This window comes from Phocoena phocoena, chromosome X (genome assembly GCF_963924675.1).
Source record: "Phocoena phocoena chromosome X, mPhoPho1.1, whole genome shotgun sequence".
NCBI lineage: Eukaryota > Metazoa > Chordata > Mammalia > Artiodactyla > Phocoenidae > Phocoena > Phocoena phocoena.
Window position 1 is genome coordinate 112,683,977 of NC_089240.1, and position 18,646 is coordinate 112,702,622.

The 18,646-nt window shown below is 44.4% G+C and overlaps 1 protein-coding gene across 4 annotated transcripts in view; it reads right to left on the reverse strand.

The window, feature by feature from the left end:
• GPC3 (glypican 3) overlaps positions 1–18,646 on the reverse strand; it is a 446,037-nt gene that overhangs the window by 52,918 nt on the left and 374,473 nt on the right. For all 4 annotated transcript variants that reach the window (XM_065900580.1, XM_065900582.1, XM_065900581.1 and 1 more), the window contains one exon: positions 14,524–14,683. In XM_065900580.1, coding sequence (XP_065756652.1) covers positions 14,524–14,683 — 160 coding nt within the window. The remainder of the gene's footprint in view (positions 1–14,523; positions 14,684–18,646) is intronic.

The window sequence follows — 18,646 nt, forward strand, 5'->3', positions numbered from 1 at the left end:
ACTGATTTAGTCTTCTCGTGCTGTGCGCACAGACAGGTTCAGAAATCTGCAGGAGCAGAGCGCAGACGTTCTGACTGCACTGCTGCGTACTTGTATAGAAAATCTCCAATTCCCTGATCCAACCGCCTTCTGGGAGAATCTCAGTCCTCTAGCAATTGGTGCTGTTATGTGAGTATGAGTAATATGTTGCCTCCCTGCACAAACAAGAAAGAAATGTTAAAAAGGAGAGTGGGGGGTATGTTCCAAATTTAGCTTTCCTTCCAACCTCTGCCCATATGGTTGGTGGTTAAAAAAATGAGTACCAAGCCAACAAAATGTAACCTGATATTAGGAGTTCCACTCTAAGTCTGTGAAACCAGGGCTAATACTAGCACACGGTATTAATTTGTCTTCATGCCGGCTGATATAGGGAGACTCAACTCTTAAAGTGGGCCTCGCTTGGGTGCCCCATGAGCTGGCCTGTGAGACTCCCATCCAGGTTTGGAATGGAGCTGAAGAGATTGCCACTGGTTAGCAGAGAGATTTCAGTGGGAGTCCTTCCACCTCAAGAGGGAATAAGGGGTTTTGAGGAAAAAAAAAAAAGTTTACGGATCTGGTTAATAGTTTCCAAGTTAAGTTTCCAGTTCTAGGATTCCAAAGGAATTCCAAAGGAATCCTAGATTTCAGAGTAACTGAAAGTGAGGGGCTCTTGCATTTGCTAGCATAACTTTGGAAGAGGGAAATTCTCTCCCACTTGTGGTAGAAAGAGCTACTGATTTAAGCCTAGAACATTTAAGGATGAGGGAAGGAAAATAATCTTTCAAAGTACTCCGTTCACCCCACGGTGTGCTGCTAAATGTTTAACAACTGGCTCTCAAAATAAATAAATAAATAAAAAAGCATGCATGTCAGTTTATTTTAAATTTTGGTGGAATAAAGGATGTGGAACATACAATTCACAAATAATAAAAAACTATACAATATTCTTTATTGTAAATTCCATATAGCCAGTTGATTTTCACAGAATGCTTTCATTGATTTTTGTCAGACTCTGGCATCTGTAGCCAAACCAGGGTTGCAATTGACAAGCAAGTGTGGTTCCTGCAAGAACACTGCTTGATATATTGGTTTACATTAAGGAGGAAGACAAAAATGAAATGACAAAGATGTATGTGGGAACACCACTCCTTCATCAATGACGGGAGTGACTTTTCTGGTAATGGGACAATAGTTTTCAAATACTGGAAGAACAGTTTCTCAACGTATTGCGCTATTTATTCACAATGTAACGGCTACAGAGACAACGCAATTTAAAGTTTAATCTGCACTGTTAACATTTTCTTCCCGTCACTTTCTTAAGTCTAGATTCTAGACAATCCACAAAACAATAAGTCAAGCCCCCATCTGTAGTTTTTGGTGATTTCTGGGGTGCAAATATTTCCATCATGGTCAATTTCAAGCTACCGATGTGAAGACACTACACACAGAGTTGGGAAGAGTATATAATATTTCCAGGGAGGGGGAAGGGTAAGCTGCGATGAAGTGAGAGAGTGGCACGGACATATATACACTACCAAACGGAAAATAGACAGCTAGTGGGAAGCAGCCGCGTAGCACAGGGCGATCAGCTCGGTGCTTTGTGACCGCCTAGAGGGGAGGGATAGGGAGGGTGGGAGGGAGGGAGACGCAAGAGGGAAGAGATATGGGAACATATGTATACGTATAACTGATTCACATTGTTTTAAAGCAGAAACTAACACACCACGGTAAAGCAATTATATACTCCAATGAAGATGTTAAAAAAAAGATTTCCACCACCCAGGCACAATTAGACACAAATAACCTCAAGAGCATAGATAACAGTACACGTACTAAAATAATTAGGGTGTGATGAATTTCGAGTATGTTTTCTTTGTTTTTAACAGAATGTATTTAATTATAAATCTATAGAATTTAATTTTTAATAATGACTATTTTTAACAGCTGGCTCATGAAAATTCTGAAATTAACAATTGGCTCTTGTGAGCCAGTGCAAGCCAGCACCAGGACCCCACTGCCCTCACTCCCATTTAGACTGCTGTTTGAATCTGTTCCACTATTGGGTCCAAGGGTAAGGACAGATACAAGGCAGCGACACGGAGAGCAGGCTGCTCCTCCCTACTCAGCGCGGGCTCTGCTGCTCTGCTCTTTACTGCCAGTCTGTACAGGAGTTGAAGTAAGCACTTAGAAATGTTTATAGCAATTTGACAGAGAGATTTTTAGGTCTGTTGAGTCTCATAATTAAAAACTGTGGCTTGTATTTTTGTAGGCCTTTTTTGTCATTTCCTTTTTGTGGTAATTCATTTTTATTATATGTTACAAAAGTACTGGTCCATGACAGATTTGGGAGGAACAACAACTGCAACAACAACAAAAAACCAACACAAAAACACTCCAGTCCTTCACTAGATAGCTTGAGATGCACTGGTCTATTCTGTAAGGCCAGAGTTGGAAGGGAGAGAGTGGTGGAGGAGATAAGGGTGGACTGGACATCCTTGATATTGACCATTCAGCCATTAGGGCTAAAGACTTGTAGCTGGAGGAGGGACTGTATCCCAGTTTGCTTTTCTAACACAGGGACAGGAAGGCCACAAGCCTGGAAATAACTGGGGAGAAATGAGAACTGGATTCTCATAGTAGTAAAACAAATCTAGAGGCTGTGAGTGACGGACAGGATGTTGCAAAGAACTGCTCCCTGGAAAAGTGTGCCATTCGTAAGGATCCATTTGCTTAGGAAAATAGCTGTAGAAAATCATAATTGGTGACAGGTACTCAAATACAACCAAAGAATCTCTTCTACACTCCTCTTTCCTTCCCGGAGCCTGAGAAATTGCCCCATTGGTTTGCTCCACCATCTTGGTTCTCTTTTGCTCTACTTACATGTTTGCATCATAAAACCACAGCATCTCAGAGCCATTCAGTACCATGGAAGTCAAGAGCCCATGATGGAGGTATCTATCCACTCTCTGACACCCCACTCCACCCCTACCCAGCTAGTCTTTCTGATATATGGTTACTTACTCTCTAGTCAAATAGCTCCAGAGTCAGGAAGCTGATTGTTTCCTAGAGGAATTCATTCCACTGAGGAATTGCTTTAAGGGTGGAAAGTTCATCCTTTTGTCAGTCAAAATATATCTCCCTTATAAATTTCATGTATTGGTTCCAAGGGGTGGGGTGGGAGGAACTGGGAGACTGGAAATGACACATATACATTATAGATACTATGTATAAAATAGACAACCGATGGGAACATACTGTATAGCACAGGGAACTCTACCTAATGCACTGTGGTAACCTAAATGGGAGGGAAGTCCAAAAGGGAGGGGACTTTTGGACTTATCTGTATGTGTATGGCTGATTCATTTCGTTGTGCAGTGGAGGCTAACAAAACATTGTGAAGCAACCGTACTCCAATAAAAATTAATAAAAAAAAATCTAGGGACTTCCCTGGTGGCACAGCGGTCAAGAATCCGCCTGCCAATGCGGGGGACATGGGTTCGAGCCCTGATCCGGGAAGATCCCACATGCCAAGGAGCAGCTGGGCCCATGCGCCACAGTTACTGAGCCTGCGCTCTAGAGCCCGTGAGCCACAACTACTGAGCCCACGAGCCACACCTACTGAAGTCTGTGCGCCTAGAGCCCGTACTCCGCAGAGGGACAGGCCACAGCAACGAGAAGCCCATGCACTGCAACGAGGCGTGGCCCCCGCTTGCTGCAACTAGAGAAAGCCCGCGTGCAGCAACGAAGACCCAACGCAGCCAAAAGTCAATCGATCAATAAATAAATTTTAAAAATTCCATGCATCGGCTCCAGATCTTCCCTCATCTTCCATGTGCAAGACCTCTAACTAGTAGGAGACAACATTCACCTCTCCCTAATTCTCCTCTTGTATAGACTGAACATCGTGACTTTTCTTTCAGTGTCCTTCCACTGACCCTGTTTCCAGATTCTTCACTATCCTGCTCACTCTCTGCAGGATGCACTCTAGGCTACAGACACACAATGTCTCACCCAGCGTGTCCTACCCCTCACAGGAGCCCCTACCCCTCTGTTGACTGGAACAGGGCTCTCACATCTCTTTGCTCACAATTTCCACCGCTAGAGGTTGAAAGATACTTTGAGGAAGCTAATGAAAGAAGCAGTGAGGGTGAAAGCTACCAAATAGGAGGCAAAAGGAAGCAAATGCTGACAAGTGAACATTGCACATGGATAACTGAGGTATTTATCAAACATCTACTAAGTGACAGTCGTGGGGCAAGGCAGGAGAAGGAAGCAGAGGTTGGTGACTGAGAGCTGATAAGCGTATGCATAAGATGACAAAGACCTGCTTTCTACACTCTGAGGAGATCATCGTTAATCAAGGAAACCACTTCATACTGAAAGCCATCCGGAAGGTGCTAATGAGATTGCCCGCTGCTCTAAAATAGACTACTCCCAGACACCAGAATTTGTAGAGTAGCCTCTACTCCATTTTTATTTACTTGGTAATTACATTACTGCTTAAGTCCACCAATGAGCTACAAATTAAGAGATTCTGTCCGCGCTGGTAGTCCCGCTCTCATCTTTAAAGGTTTATTTACCATCACCCGTACCCATTAGGATTGTTAAAAAAAAAAAAAAAATCCCAAAAGATCCAAAAAATTTTAAAAATCAGTAAGTATATTCAGAAACATTAAGAACCACAAGTGCTATGGATCATTTTTCTGGATCATTAAACATCTCTTACCAGGGTGTGTACGTAGGCAGCCTCTATAACAAGATTTCCTTTCAAAAAGACTAACAAAACAAAAACTTGCCAGTAACTTCATTCCTACCAAAGCAAATTGGAAATCTCCTTGGCAAATAAGGGGGAGAAAGAGACGATGGCTGTTCCTCTATTCTCTCTGCCATATTAACAAAGTTAACAGACAGCCTTGTCTGAATTGGAAAAAGACTTGATAACATGTGTGCACACATGGGCGTGTGCATATGTGTAGTTTCAGGGGTTCTGTGGAAGGTCAGTGATTGTAAGGCATCCGATGGCTCTGAGTCCCTCCTCCTCTCAAAGTAGGACCTCAGCCTGGCTTCATATCTGATCTCCACCTGCAGCCACAGGGACTGTGCATACCACGCGCTTTCAGCTTCTGTCTTGTTCTGCAGGCTCATGGTTCCTTGTTACCCTGGGCTCCTCTGATTTGGCTCCGTCAAGAGGCCACTGTTCGTCAGGGGAACGCAGGGCCATCACACAGGTTTAATTAGACATCACATCTTTCTCTCTTTCTGCTGTGACATTTCTTCTTGCAGGGAGCACTTCCCATTGGAGGGCACACAAGCTGGTGCACCCAGATCCCTTGGGGATGAAATGAAGATCCCTTCACTTCTATGTGGCAGCTCAGCCAGAGGCTTTGGGCTTGCCGCCTTCCTGCTGGCTCTGCCTCTCCTTTTCCACCAGTGAGCGTTGAACCTCTCCCTCCTATTCCTTTCTAGCCACACTAGATTACGGCAATTAGTTGAGGCTGTCGCTAAACTGGCAGACATGGCTTCATCCAGAGGAAATCAATCGCACCATTTAGCCACACTCATACAGTCCATTGCTGCCTTTTAATTTGAAAACTGATTACAAAATATAATACAATGGTCACAAATTACTCACACTATCCCTAACACTCCCCCAATTCTTAGAGTTTATGCGGAAGTTCTATTGACGAGTATAGGCATTATATAGCATTACCCCTGATGAAAGCCTCACAGCCTAATGGCTCAGACGGGAAGCATCAGAGGGCAGTAGACCTACAAAAGTGAACCCCAGCATATGTCCTTGAAAATAATAAGAAACAAATTCCCTAAAGCACCTCAAGTGATGGTAACTTTATAGAAAGCTTTTTACCTTTCCTTACTCTCATCTATCACCAGCTTACCTGAAGTAATTCCCTGGTCAACACTAAGGCGCGGGGATGGCCCCTTTCTGGGTAAACTTACTCAGCTGGCAGGTGATATCACTGTGAAAGCTTGCATCTAAATCCCTCTTTGTGAGCCACGGGAACTACACAAAGCTCTGGGGTGAGGTGGGAATGGCTGTCTTGTCAATCTATTAGCCAGGACCACCTGGTCTGTGTCTGGGAGAAAAGTGCTATTATAGCGAGCTTTGCTTCCTTCAGCTTCCCTATGGCATTTGATCTCTAAAAGAAAAGATCAAGGCGTTAGAGCAGATTGCTTCTGGCTAAGAGCAAGAGAGAATGGAAAGCATCAGGGGCCCCATTTCTTGACCCTCCCCAACTTGTTGTCTACCCCTGCCCTCACTGCCCCGTTAACACCAAAGAAAACAAAACATAACTAGCTGAGATTCTTTCAAGATGTAGGTGACTACTACTTTTGTGACTGGTTATTTGCACAACTCAGCAGACATATTTGTCATTGTTTAAATACCTTCTCACTGGGCTAAAAACAAGTTAATGAGTAACTGAAAACGCCACCTTGGGGATGAAAAAGAGGGAGCACATTATAGTGAAATCTGTTGGCCAGAACATTGAGAATTTAACGTATAATTTTAGCTGCAGGCTTTTGGTGAATAAAATTAACTTATAACCCAGTGGTACTAAATAATATTAATAATATTACTCTAAGTGGGTAACTTCTTTACAGTTTACAAAGTACTTTTATATCCATTATCATGTGTGTTTCATTCAACAACTTATGAAGTGGGCAGGTCGGGAAATATTTCATCATTATTTTTGCATATGAGGAATATGAGACTCAGAGGAGTTGAGTGACTTTGTCCAAGGCCAACACTGGGAAGTAACAGAAGCACAACTGAGACTCGGTTTCTTTGACCCTGCAGATGAGACGTCCTTCCTTCCTGTTATGTCTCAAGCTTCAGCGGCCTAAGTGTAGGACCGTATCCTGTTCACCCATCAGATGAGATCTACCTCCCAGTGTGAATGACGTAGGGTCCCCTTACACTGAGGTCTCATGTTTGAGGGACTGATATCCCAAGAAAGACGGGTGGAGGGAGTCACTACAAGATCTTGCCTGAGAAATTCAGAGATGGGTTACTTAGTGGGAAACAACCTTCAACATAAGTGCCAAAGATCTGACGGTGGGTTTCCAAGGAGTGCAAAGGAAGTGGGATAGAATACATTTTGGGAAAACTGCCATAACTCTATTCCCGGACTTGCTACCAGCAGGGAAGTATAAATAGATATATTACTGTATCCACATGTATTTTGAGCTCTGAACAGGACTCAATAACTTTCCCATTAAAAAACCCCAGGACACTTCATTCTCCTACAAACCTTCTACTCATTCTCCAGCAGGCAATATGCTTTGTCCTAAAGCATGAAGATGCTGCAGACGCCACCCATGATAAAAGGCCCGTCAGAGAGTTCCTCCATTGATCTTACCCTTTTCACCAAACCAGCCCATTAGTGAATTTATTAAAACGTGTGACTACCAGCCCACATTTGTGAGAGTTTGATCTGACAATTTAGAAGAACAGTTAAGCCACTGAAGTGTCCTTCCTCTCTTCTATGTGCGCAAGCATGTCAGGAACAGAAATATAAGGTTACATTTGATCCACTAAAAAAAGAAAAAGAATAAAAGTCACTTGCTTAAAAAATATTTTCTAATCTCTGCTTTTGGGGAGTCATTGTTTTTTCGCCTCTAGACTGTAAAGTAACTGTACGGAGGTAATATTGGGTGCAGAGACTCCTGGGCCACAGCTGTGAAGACTTCATGGCTTCACTCCAGAACTGCTGCGCACGGGTGACTGGTGCGGGGAAGCACACAGCTGCTGTCCCTCCCAACAGCTGGGCATGACAGAAAAGAATGGCCAGAAGGGCCTACCTAGACCTGGATTTCACCTTCACCCTCACTCCCAGACAAGGAACAAGTGACAAGTTTTCTCTGTTCAGTCCTCACACTGACACGGAGAGACCGAAAGTTTCTTGCGGGCAAACATTTCCACAAGAAACGTTTGTTTAATATGGCAAGAAACAGCCATTTGGTTTTAGTATTGGTCCAAGTCCTAAGCCCAAGACGTGTTTCATGAACTGTCCTCCTTACCCTGCCACCAACCAGCTGAAGCCCCTCTTGTTTTTTTGCGGTACACGGGCCTCTAGCTGTTGTGGCCTCTCCCGTTGCGGAGCGCAGGCTCTGGACGCGCAGGCTCAGCGGCCATGGCTCACGGGCCCAGCCGCTCTGCGGCACGTGGGATCTTCCCAGACCGGGGCACGAACCCGTGTCCCCTGCATCGGCGGGCGGACTCGCAACCACTGCGCCACCAGGGAAGCCCTGAAGCCCCTCTTATTCCCATGCAGCAACAAGGAATGTTTCGGTCTTCTATAGTCTGTTTCCGCTTTCCTCAGCCAAAGAAATAGGCTTTCGCAGTATCCATTCTTTGGCCCAGCTTGAGACAAGAATATCTTTGTTTTCTGACTCGTTGCCATAAAGACGTTAGGCTCGCCAGCATGCTCTGGCTGTACCCACAGCATAACACAGGCTGGAGCAGGAACAGGTCCAGGGAGGACAGGGGTGTGGGAGTGGTAACACAGATGTCTCTGACATAGGTATTTCTTGCTGGGAGTTGTTCTGTGAGTGTATATTTCAAAATGTGTTTCCAACAGTAGGCATGCAGGTGTGCACGCCTACAAGAGTGTGCGCACGTGTGCATGTGTGCGCATGGGCGTGTGTTTCTGTGTGGGTGAGACTTGGCAGAGAGGCGGCACATGCTTCAGATGCTTAATCATCATGTCTTGGCCAGGGACACATGGCCAGAGCTTGCAAAGCTTCTCAGGGATCAGCCCCAGCCAAAGCACTGGGAGTAGCCAGCTTCCCCAATGGCTTACAATAAGAGCTCTGACAAGGCCAAAAACTGGGACAATGCTGATGGCAACCTGGCAACAAAACAGTCAGCTTATCACACCAGGTCCATCATGGATGATCTATCTATCTTTGGAAGGGAGTCTGAACATGTGTGTTCAGTGTAAGCATTTTATAACTCATGGGCTAAATTCAGTCTCTGCAGAAAATACATGCCGAACTAAGGTTGCTGAAAAAGCCAAAGAGCTTCCAGAGACTCTGGAATAGTAACAACAGTTTTATGGTTGTTATAAATATTTGTAGAGCTGCACAGGTTACAAAAGCACTTTCACACTCATTATCGCATTTGACTTTCACAAAAACTCACCGAGGTAGGCAAGGATGACTATTCCCATTTTACAGCTGGAGAAACTGAGGCTCAGGGCGGCTATATAACTTGCTCAAGGTCCTACTGTTAGCAAATACGCTAGGACTAGAACCCAAGTGTACTAATCTATCACAGGGATGACTAGAACCCAAGGGACCTAATCTATCACAGGGATGACGAGTCTTGGGCCTATTTTATACTTCCTAGAATAAGTAGCCCACCGTGGGGGCAGGTTAGTGGCTTCTTCGATGCTTCGAGGATTAAGCCTAAAGGTCAAAAGAGCTCAGTTAGAAGGTGGTAACGACTATAAACAAACCACCTAGGGATCTTGTTAACATGACCTTAGGATTCAGTAGGTCTTGACGTGGGGCCTGAGATCTGCATTTCTAACAAGCTGCTGCTCCACGGACCCCATTTGGAATGGCAAGGGGTAAGGGGATGTTGCTGAATGTTGGTTACCTGGTTTTAGTTGCTTTTTATGAGTCTTAAACAAAAAACCAAGGCAGTTAATTCTAATCTGTATCTGCCGGCTCTTGGAGCGCCCATAGGTCGGCAGGAACAGCAACAGACCAGTTGCTTTAATAGTAGACAGCATTTTTTCAGTGCTCACTAGGTGCCGGGCACTGTTCCAATGGCTTTGCATGGATTATTTTATTTAATGGCCACAACCCTATGAAACAGGCTGAGAGAAAGGAAATAACCCACCAAAAGGGAAGCATATTAGCCTCGTTCTGAGAAGTGAAAGGAATAGGTCAAGCTGTAACTGTGGGTAAGAAGACATCGTCTAATGGTCAGATCAGCAGCAATTAAATTCAACAATCAGAAAGAAGGGTCAGACTCTAAGCATAGAAATAAGAATTATAGAAAAAGAGAGCACTTTGGGGAACTTCAGGATGAAGACTTTTAAAAGTGAATATAGCCCAGAAGGCCTGGAAATGACTTAGAACTTCTTATGAGCATCCTGGCATACAAGTGTGCTGAGGGCCCTTGGTAAGAAGCCTGGCTTCTTTGACTGGAAAAGTCAAAGGAGCCAGAGTAGGGAAAATAAGATATTTTTTTCACGTGTAAATAGCTCAGGAGAAGAAAACAGGGAACCTGCAAGGTCAGAAGAAGGTGTCCCCAAAAGACTCCAATAAGCACCTTGCCAGGGACTAAAGCCAAATAAATGAACATTATTACAACTGCTGTCACGAGAATGGCCGGCGAGAGATGTCTGGGCATCCTCTTCATTTTACAAATGGAGAAACTGACTTCTAAAGAGAGGAAGGGGCTTGCCCCGGGATACATGGGACTTAGAAGCAAAGCCAAGAATAGAACCTTGGTGACCTGCACTTCATCCAGTGCAACAAAAGATGGGAAGAAGTGAGCCGGGGAAGCCAGCCAGTAGGACCTGGCTGGGTAGAGTGCAAAAGAACTGCTGAGGGACAAAAGGGAGATAGGAGAGAGCCTGAACATACTCTGAGCCTTGTTTTTTATTTTCAAGTTGTCTTTCGGAGGAAGGAATTTGGATGTTCTAAATGAGATGGCGGTAAACGCACACAGTGTTCCAAGTCTAGTGGACTAAGTGGATGTTGATGAATCACCAGGACCAGGTGGCATCTACCCAGATTTTGGGTAAAACTGTGTAACAGCTGACCGAAGTGTATAGCTTGTTATTCCAAATTAACTATTGTGCCACGAGCCTGGCAGATTGCCAATGAGTCTCCTCTCCGTGAGAAGCATTTCAAAGGGGACTCAAGGAACTCCAGGCTGGTAGGATCACTGAACATGTTAGGCAAGTGTAACCTATTGGGAGTAAGGCATCATTTTTCCCGTAAATTAAATTAACCACCATTTGTGTAGCGTTTTACAGTTTACAAAGCACTTAGGGTAATCACGCCTAACTAACTGACTAGAATTGAGAGGATAAATGTGCATTTGGACAAAGGGAAACCAGTGGATGTAATCTATTCAGATTTTGAAAAGGCCCTTGACAAGGTCCCAGGCCAAACACTGTTTTAAGAAGTTAAGTCACCATGGAACTGTGGAATCGTGTTTTGAAATGGATAGGGAAGTGGCTTACAGGCAGGAAAGCAAGAGAAGGGATAAGCAGGGACTTTTTGGAGAAAGTGGTATGTACTAGGGGTCAGCGTGGAGACCAGTTACGAGTTTGCTAAATCATCTGGGCAACCTTTAGATGACCAAAAGCTTTTGGGGGCAGCAAAGCAGATTTGTCCAAAGAGTGGCCTCTGAAATCTGAATCCTAACTCTCGACCTTAGCCACTGCATGACCTTAAGCAAATTACTCTACCTCTTCCAGCATCAGTTTTCTCATCTGTAAAGCGGGAACAATAATAGTGATGTTGTGAAAATGACATGAGGCAGTGCCTGGAAAGTCCCGGCACAGTGCTTGCAGCATGGTAAGTGTCCAATAAACATAAGCTTCTATTATTTTTACTTATTATGCTTATTCAACATTCTTTTTATGGGATGCCAGGCTCTGAGTGATCATGTCATGCCCTAGGAATGGAACCTGGGAGCCACTGCAGACTATTTCTTGAAAGCACTGGTAGAATTTGTTTTAGTAATTCAGAGGACAGAGATAACTGTAGACTGAGATGGTTGTGAAAGACTTCATTGAAGGAAACTAATAATTATGGAGCACCTAGTATGTTCCAGATAATGGGTTAGATGCCTTACAAACTTCCCCCCCTCTATTTGATCCTGAAATAGTCCTATGAAGTTGGGGTAATGATCCCCACTACGATGGGTGAGGGAATGCAGACTTAGATAAGAGGCTAAGAACTGACCCAGGTCCTGCTAGCTCATAAGGAATAGAGCCAGAATTCAAATACAAATTTACTCTACCCCTAAACCTATTTTTTTTCACTGTATCATACTTGAAATGTACTTTCAGGGATGGGTGTAATTTAAGAAAAAATAAAAGAGGGGTATCTATATAGAAATAAATGTGGGCAACTCTATGAAGACAGATAAAAACAGTATGTCTACTCTTTTTTTGCAGTACACGGGCCTCTCACTGTTGTGGCCTCTCCCGTTGCGGAGCACAGGCTCCGGACGCGCAGGCTCAGCGGCCATGGCTCACAGGCCCAACCACTCCGTGGCATGTGGGATCTTCCCGGATCGGGGCACGAACCCGTGTCCCCTGCATCGGCAGGCGGACTCTCAACCTCTGCGCCACCAGGGAAGCCCAGTATGTCTACTCTTGCTCATGGGGCGTGAGTATGGTTGTTCTTGCCAAAGTGCAGGGTTCCTGTGGGGCTACTGATGGGGAATGAAGCCGAAAGGATACTTTAAGCTAGACCAGAAGGCCCTCAGAACTCTGCTAAGGAGTCTGAGCATTATCCTCCAGGCAGTGGGGACAGGATGAAGGTAGCTGAGCTAGGGAGTGGTCGGAGATGCTTTAGAAAGATTAACCTGGCAGCTGTACAAGGTAAATTTGGTGGAATCTTCTGCCTGGGCCTCTGATTCTTTGTTCTCTAATCTGCTAGCCTAAGGCTCTCAATACTCCTGTCTTAGCCTAGAAGACTGGAGACCACTTAAGATGTGACTGAAATAGCATATGCAGGGGGGTGAAAGGGGGATAGAAAGGAAACAGTGAGATAAGCAGAAAAATAATTACAGATCATCTACAGTGATTTGGTGCCCAATTATATATGAAGGGCAAGGGAGAAGAGTCAAAGACAACTTCAGTTTTAAGCCTCAGCGACTGGGAGAATGGTAGTGGCATTAGAAAAATAAGGATATTAAGGGAGGAGCCAGTTTGGATGGTCTGTTGATACGTTTGATTTCTGACACATAGAGCTGGGGGTAATGGTGGGAAAGCCAGGAAGAAATGACTAGTAAGCAGCTGGAGATGTGGGATGGGAGCTCAGGAGAGCAGTTAAGATTGCAGGTAATGATTTTATGAATTATCCCCATAGCGGTATAATAGTTAAAGAATGCTCACTGCAGCATTATCCACAACAGCCAAGAGGTAGAAACAACCTAAATGTCCACTGATGGCTAAATGGATAAAGAAATCGTGGTGCATACATGTAGTGGAATATTATTCAGCGTTAAGAAAGAAGGAAATCCTGTAGTCATATGCTACAGCATGGATGAACCTTGAGGACATTACGCTAAGTGAAATAAGCCAGTCTCAGAAGGGCTACATGATTCCACTTAGATGAAGTAGCCAAACTCATAGATGCAGAAAGCAAAATGATGGTGCCAGGGTTTGAGGGAGGGGGAAAGGGGAGTTAGTGTTTAATGGGGACAGAATTTCAGTCATACAAAATGGAAAAGTTCTGGAGATCTGCCGTACAATCTGCATATTAATAACAATACTGTACCCTTAAAAGTTTGTTAAGAGGGCAGATTTCATGCTAGATTTTTGTTTGCCAGAATGGAGGAAACAAATAAAAAGAACTTACAGAAATCATAAAAAAAAATTGAAACTGCCAAAATGGATGAGATCTGTGTTTTCTCTGGAAAAGAGAGAAAAGATAGAGGCTTAAGGAGAGACCCAGTTTCAGGTAGGATTAGAAAGAACTAGTGAAGGAAAGAGGTTGAAAAAGAAAGAGGAGCTTGCAGGGTTTCAGAGGTCATGGGCAACAGGATTTCAAGGAGAAGGCTGTGCATTGCAGAAGGAAGAGCATGACATTGGAAGTCTTAAGACCCAAGTTAGATTTCCAGCTCTGCCATTTAGATGAATCTCATTTCTTCTCTGAGCCCCAGTCTTCTTATCTGTAAAATGGAAACACGAACACCTATCCATACAAAAGTATTTTGTAAATTGGGCTAATCGATACAAATGTGACTTGTGAGGGAATATTTTTTTTTGTGGTTGTTTTGCCTTCTAGACAGCATCAGCTATTTTTCTTCTATTTGTTTTCACCTAGCCGTGCAGTTATGTGTCACAGCCTATCAGTGTTAGACTACTTGTGGGAAAAAAACCAAATATGACATTCTAAAAAGAGAGGGTCAGCTAATGTCTTTTCCTTTGAAAGTTACCCCATCATTAGTTTTCACCAGACTCTCAAGATTGCATTTCTTTTTTCATCTCTTTTTATAACTGAGAAGAACCAAGGAAATCTCCAGTAGGAAACAGAGCCAACTGATTTAGGGCAGTTCATTTTAGACAATGAGAAACAGGAAGTTACCCTCTACCCAGGTCCAGAGATTTAAAAGAAAAGGATACCTGAAAACTTCATCTTCTAGAGTGTAGTCTTTCCTTGAAGAACTGATGGCATTGTGTATTGCAGAGATTTTAGGGGAGTTATAGAGAGCAGATTCAATTGGTATTTAATTCCTAGGCATCACCATTTTAGCTCAGATTTGAGCCAGCACTAGTCAGTTACCTGCAAGGAAGCGGAGCTGGTTCTTCACTTTCATCATTCCATCACCAGAGCCTCCGATACACTCATCTTCATCATCACCGCAGTCTCCACTTTCAAGCCCTTCCTCATCAAGGTTTTTATCCAAAACTCTACCCTTGGGCACAGACATGGTCCTCAGGAGCTGAAAGAAAACAACCAGGATTGTAGCAGCTCTTCATATTTCTCAGGCAGGGCTAAAACAGTGTGTTATTAACAGGAGGCATTAAAAAATGTTAAAAGAGTTACACAGAGGTTTTAAAAATCATTTTCAAACTTAAATAGACGTACACTGCTTATACTCTCTAGAGTTGCATACTTCTGGACCCTTCCATAGCATTTGATATGATTCTCCACCCTTCCACTCTACTTCCACCATCCAGTACCAGAGTGTATATTGTATCAGAACGTTCCCATGTCTTAAGTTCCTGAAAGCCTCCACGGGAGGAGAATTTACTGATGAGGAACTTAAGACATGATAGGCAAGGCATATTTATAGGCTGAGAGAACACCACGTTCAGAGAAGATGTTTATGGAAGCCCTCTCTAACTATATTTACATTCACTAAATTAAAGCAACAAGCGCATCCCACCAAATGAAGAGAACAGCAGTGACATTTTATACACATTTAAATGAATACTTATAATTCATTGCCTCGTATTATGCCCTGACCACTAGAAAAACTTTAAAAATATCTCCCTCTTCCACAATTTCAATAAGATGCTTTGAAATTCCTTTTGCTTCATTGTAGACCATATGCCTAATAAGAGGCATGTCTGTTTTGCCCTTCAGTTTCTGGATTTTCAGTCACACAATCAATACCTTCCTAATTTTATGGTGACTCCCGCCTCCCAAATGTCTCTCCATTGACTCAGAAGCCCAGCTCACAGCATGAGTGGTCTCTGAGAGCAATTTTACTTTTCCTCACCCTCTCTCTCCAAGGCTGTAATCCAACATCCTCTATTCCTCCTCTAGCTTCTGCCTCATCATCCATTTTTAGTTCTAAATCTCAGTCCCACCTTCCATTTTTAAATAATGGACAACAAAAGATGTTGGATATGCAGAAAGTGAGATTTCTGCGATTGCAGAAGAGGTATCTGGAAGAAAAAAATGCTGCATACATAACACAGGCACATCTTGGCTTCTGTGGCTTCCACTGTCTGTGTTCACTGTCACTGCAAAATATACTCTTATGTTCTCCACCTGTGATTTAGCTGTTACACCATGATCTACTTGCAACAAGCTACGCATCATAGAGAAATATGACTGCAGGTTGGCTTCTCTTTTTCAGCAAAGAAAGAAAAGTCCACAACAAAAAGTTGGTTCTTTACTGGCAAACGACCTCTAATGTTGTCTGAGAAGCGAAGCCACCTCCCATCTACCACTCCAGCAGCACCTCCACCCTGCTGCTCTAAGGCATGTGCTTCGCTACCCCACCTCCCAACCCCACACATCTAAACGTATAATACACACACACGCAGTAGGATAAGATACACCAGTAGTTCTCTAACTTTTAGAATTTAGGACCCCTTTATACTCTTAGTGGGAACCCAGGGAACTTCTGATTATATATAGTTATATCTATCCACATTACCATCTTATAAACTATAACTGAGAAATTTTTAAAAATATGTAATAACTAATTTAAACATAACAATAATAAACCCATGATATGTTAATATAAATAGCATTTTTGGAGTTGAGGAAGATGGTGGAAGAGTAAGACGCGGAGATCACCTTCCTCCCCACAGATACATCGAAATACATCTACACGTGGAACAACTCCTACAGAACACCTACTGAAAGCTAGCAGAAGACCTCAGCCCTCCCAAAAGGCAAGAAAGTCCCCACGTACCTGGGTAGGGCAAAAGAAAAAAGAATAAACAGAGACAAAAGAATACGGACGGGACCTGCACCAGTGGGAGGGAGCTGTGAAGGAGGAAAGGTTTCCACACACTAGGAAGCCCCTTCGCGGGCGTAGACTGCGGGTGGCGGAGGAGGGAAGCTTCGGAGCCACGGAGGAGAGCACAGCAACAGGGGTGCGGAGGGCAAAGCGGGGAGATTCCCGCACAGAGGATCAGGGCCGACCAGCACTCACCAGCCCAAGAAGCTTGTCTGCTCACCCGCCGGGGCAGGTGGGGCTGGGAGCTGAGGCTCGGGCTTAAGTCGGAGCACCGGGAGAGGATTGGGGTTGGCGACGTGAACACAGCCTGAAGGGGGTTAGTGCACCACGGCTAGCCGGGAGGGAGTCCGGGAAAAAGTCTGGAGCTGCCGAAGAGGCCAGAGACTTTCTCTTGCCTCTCTGTTTCCTGGTGCGCGAGGAGAGGGGATTAAGAGCGCTGCTTAAAGGAGCTCCAGAGACGGGCGCGAGCCGCGGCTAAAAGGGCGGACCCCAGAGACGGGCAAGAGACGCTAAGGCTGCTGCTGCCGCCACCAAAAAGCCTGTGTGTGAGCACAGGTCACTCTCCACAACCCCCTTCCGGGGAGCCTGTGCAGGCCGTCACTGCCAGGGTGCCGGGATCCAGGGACAACTTCCCTGGGAGAACGCACGGCACGCCTCAGGCTGGTGCAACGTCACGCCGGCCTCTGCCGCCGCAGGCTCGCCCCGCACTCCGTGCCCCTCCCTCCCCCCGGGCCTGAGTGAGCCAGAGCCCCCGAATCAGCGGCTCCTTTAACCCCGTCCGGTCTGAGCGAAGAACAGATGCCCTCCGGCAACCTACACGCAGAGACGGGGCCAAATCCAAAGCTGAGAACCTGGGAGCTGGGAGAACAAAGAAGAGAAAGGGAAATCTCCCCCAGCAGCCTCAGAAGCAGCGGATTAAAGCTCCACAATCAAATTGATGGACCCTGCATCTGTGGAATACCTGAATAGACAACGAATCATCCCAAATTGAGGAGGTGGACTTTGAGAGCAAGATATATTATTTCCCCCCTTTTCCTCTCTTTGTGTGTATATGTATGCTTCTGTGTGAGATCTTGTCTGTATAGCTTTGCTGTCACCATTTGTCCTAGCGTTCTGTCCGTCCGTTGTTTCATATTTTTGTTTTTAAAAAACTTTTTTCTTAATAATTACTTTTCATTTTAATAACTTTATTTTATCTTACTTTTATTTTATTCTCTTGCTTTCTTTCTTTTGACTTTTTCTCCCTTTTATTCTAAGCCATGTGGATGAAGGGCTCTTGGTGCTCCAGCCAGGTGTCAGGGCTGGGCTTCCGAGGTGGGAGAGCCAAATTCAGCACACTGGTCCACAAGAGACCTCCCTGATCCACATAATATCAAACGGCAAAAATCTCCCAGAGATCGCCATCTTAACACCAGCACTCAACGACCAGCAAGCTACAGTGCTGGACACCCTATGCCAAACAACTAGCAAGACAGGAACACAACCCCGCCCATTAGCAGCGAGGCTGCCTAAAATCATAATAATGCCAAGGACACCCCAAAACACACCACCAGACATGGACCTACACACCAGAACACAGGCACTAGTACCCTCCACCAGGAAGCCTACACAACACACTGAACCAACTTTAGCCACTGGGGAGAGATACCAAAAACAACGGGAACTACGAACCTGCAGCCTGCAAAAAGGACACCCCAAACACAGCAAGATAAGCAAAATGAGAAGACAGAAAAACACACAGCAGATGAAGGAGCAAGGGAAAAACCCACCAGACCTAACAAATGAAGAGGAAATAGGCAGTCTACCTGAAAAAGAATTCAGAATAATGATAGTAAAGATGATCCGAAATCTTGGAAACAAAATAGAGAAAATGCAAGGAACATTTAACAAGGACCTAGAAGAACTCAAGAGGAAACAAGCAATGATGAACAACACAATAAATGAAATTAAAAATACTCTAGAAGGGATCAATAGCAGAATAACTGAGACAGAAGGATGGATAAGTGACCTGTAAGATAAAAGAGTGGAAATAACTAAGGCAGAGCAGAATAAAGAAAAAAGAATGAAAAGAACCGAGGACAGTCTCAGAGACATCTGGGACAACATTAAACGCACCAACATTCGAATTATAGGGGTTCCAGAAGAAGAAGAGAAAAAGGGAGGGACTTAGAAAATATTTGAAGAGATTATAGTTGAAAACTTCCC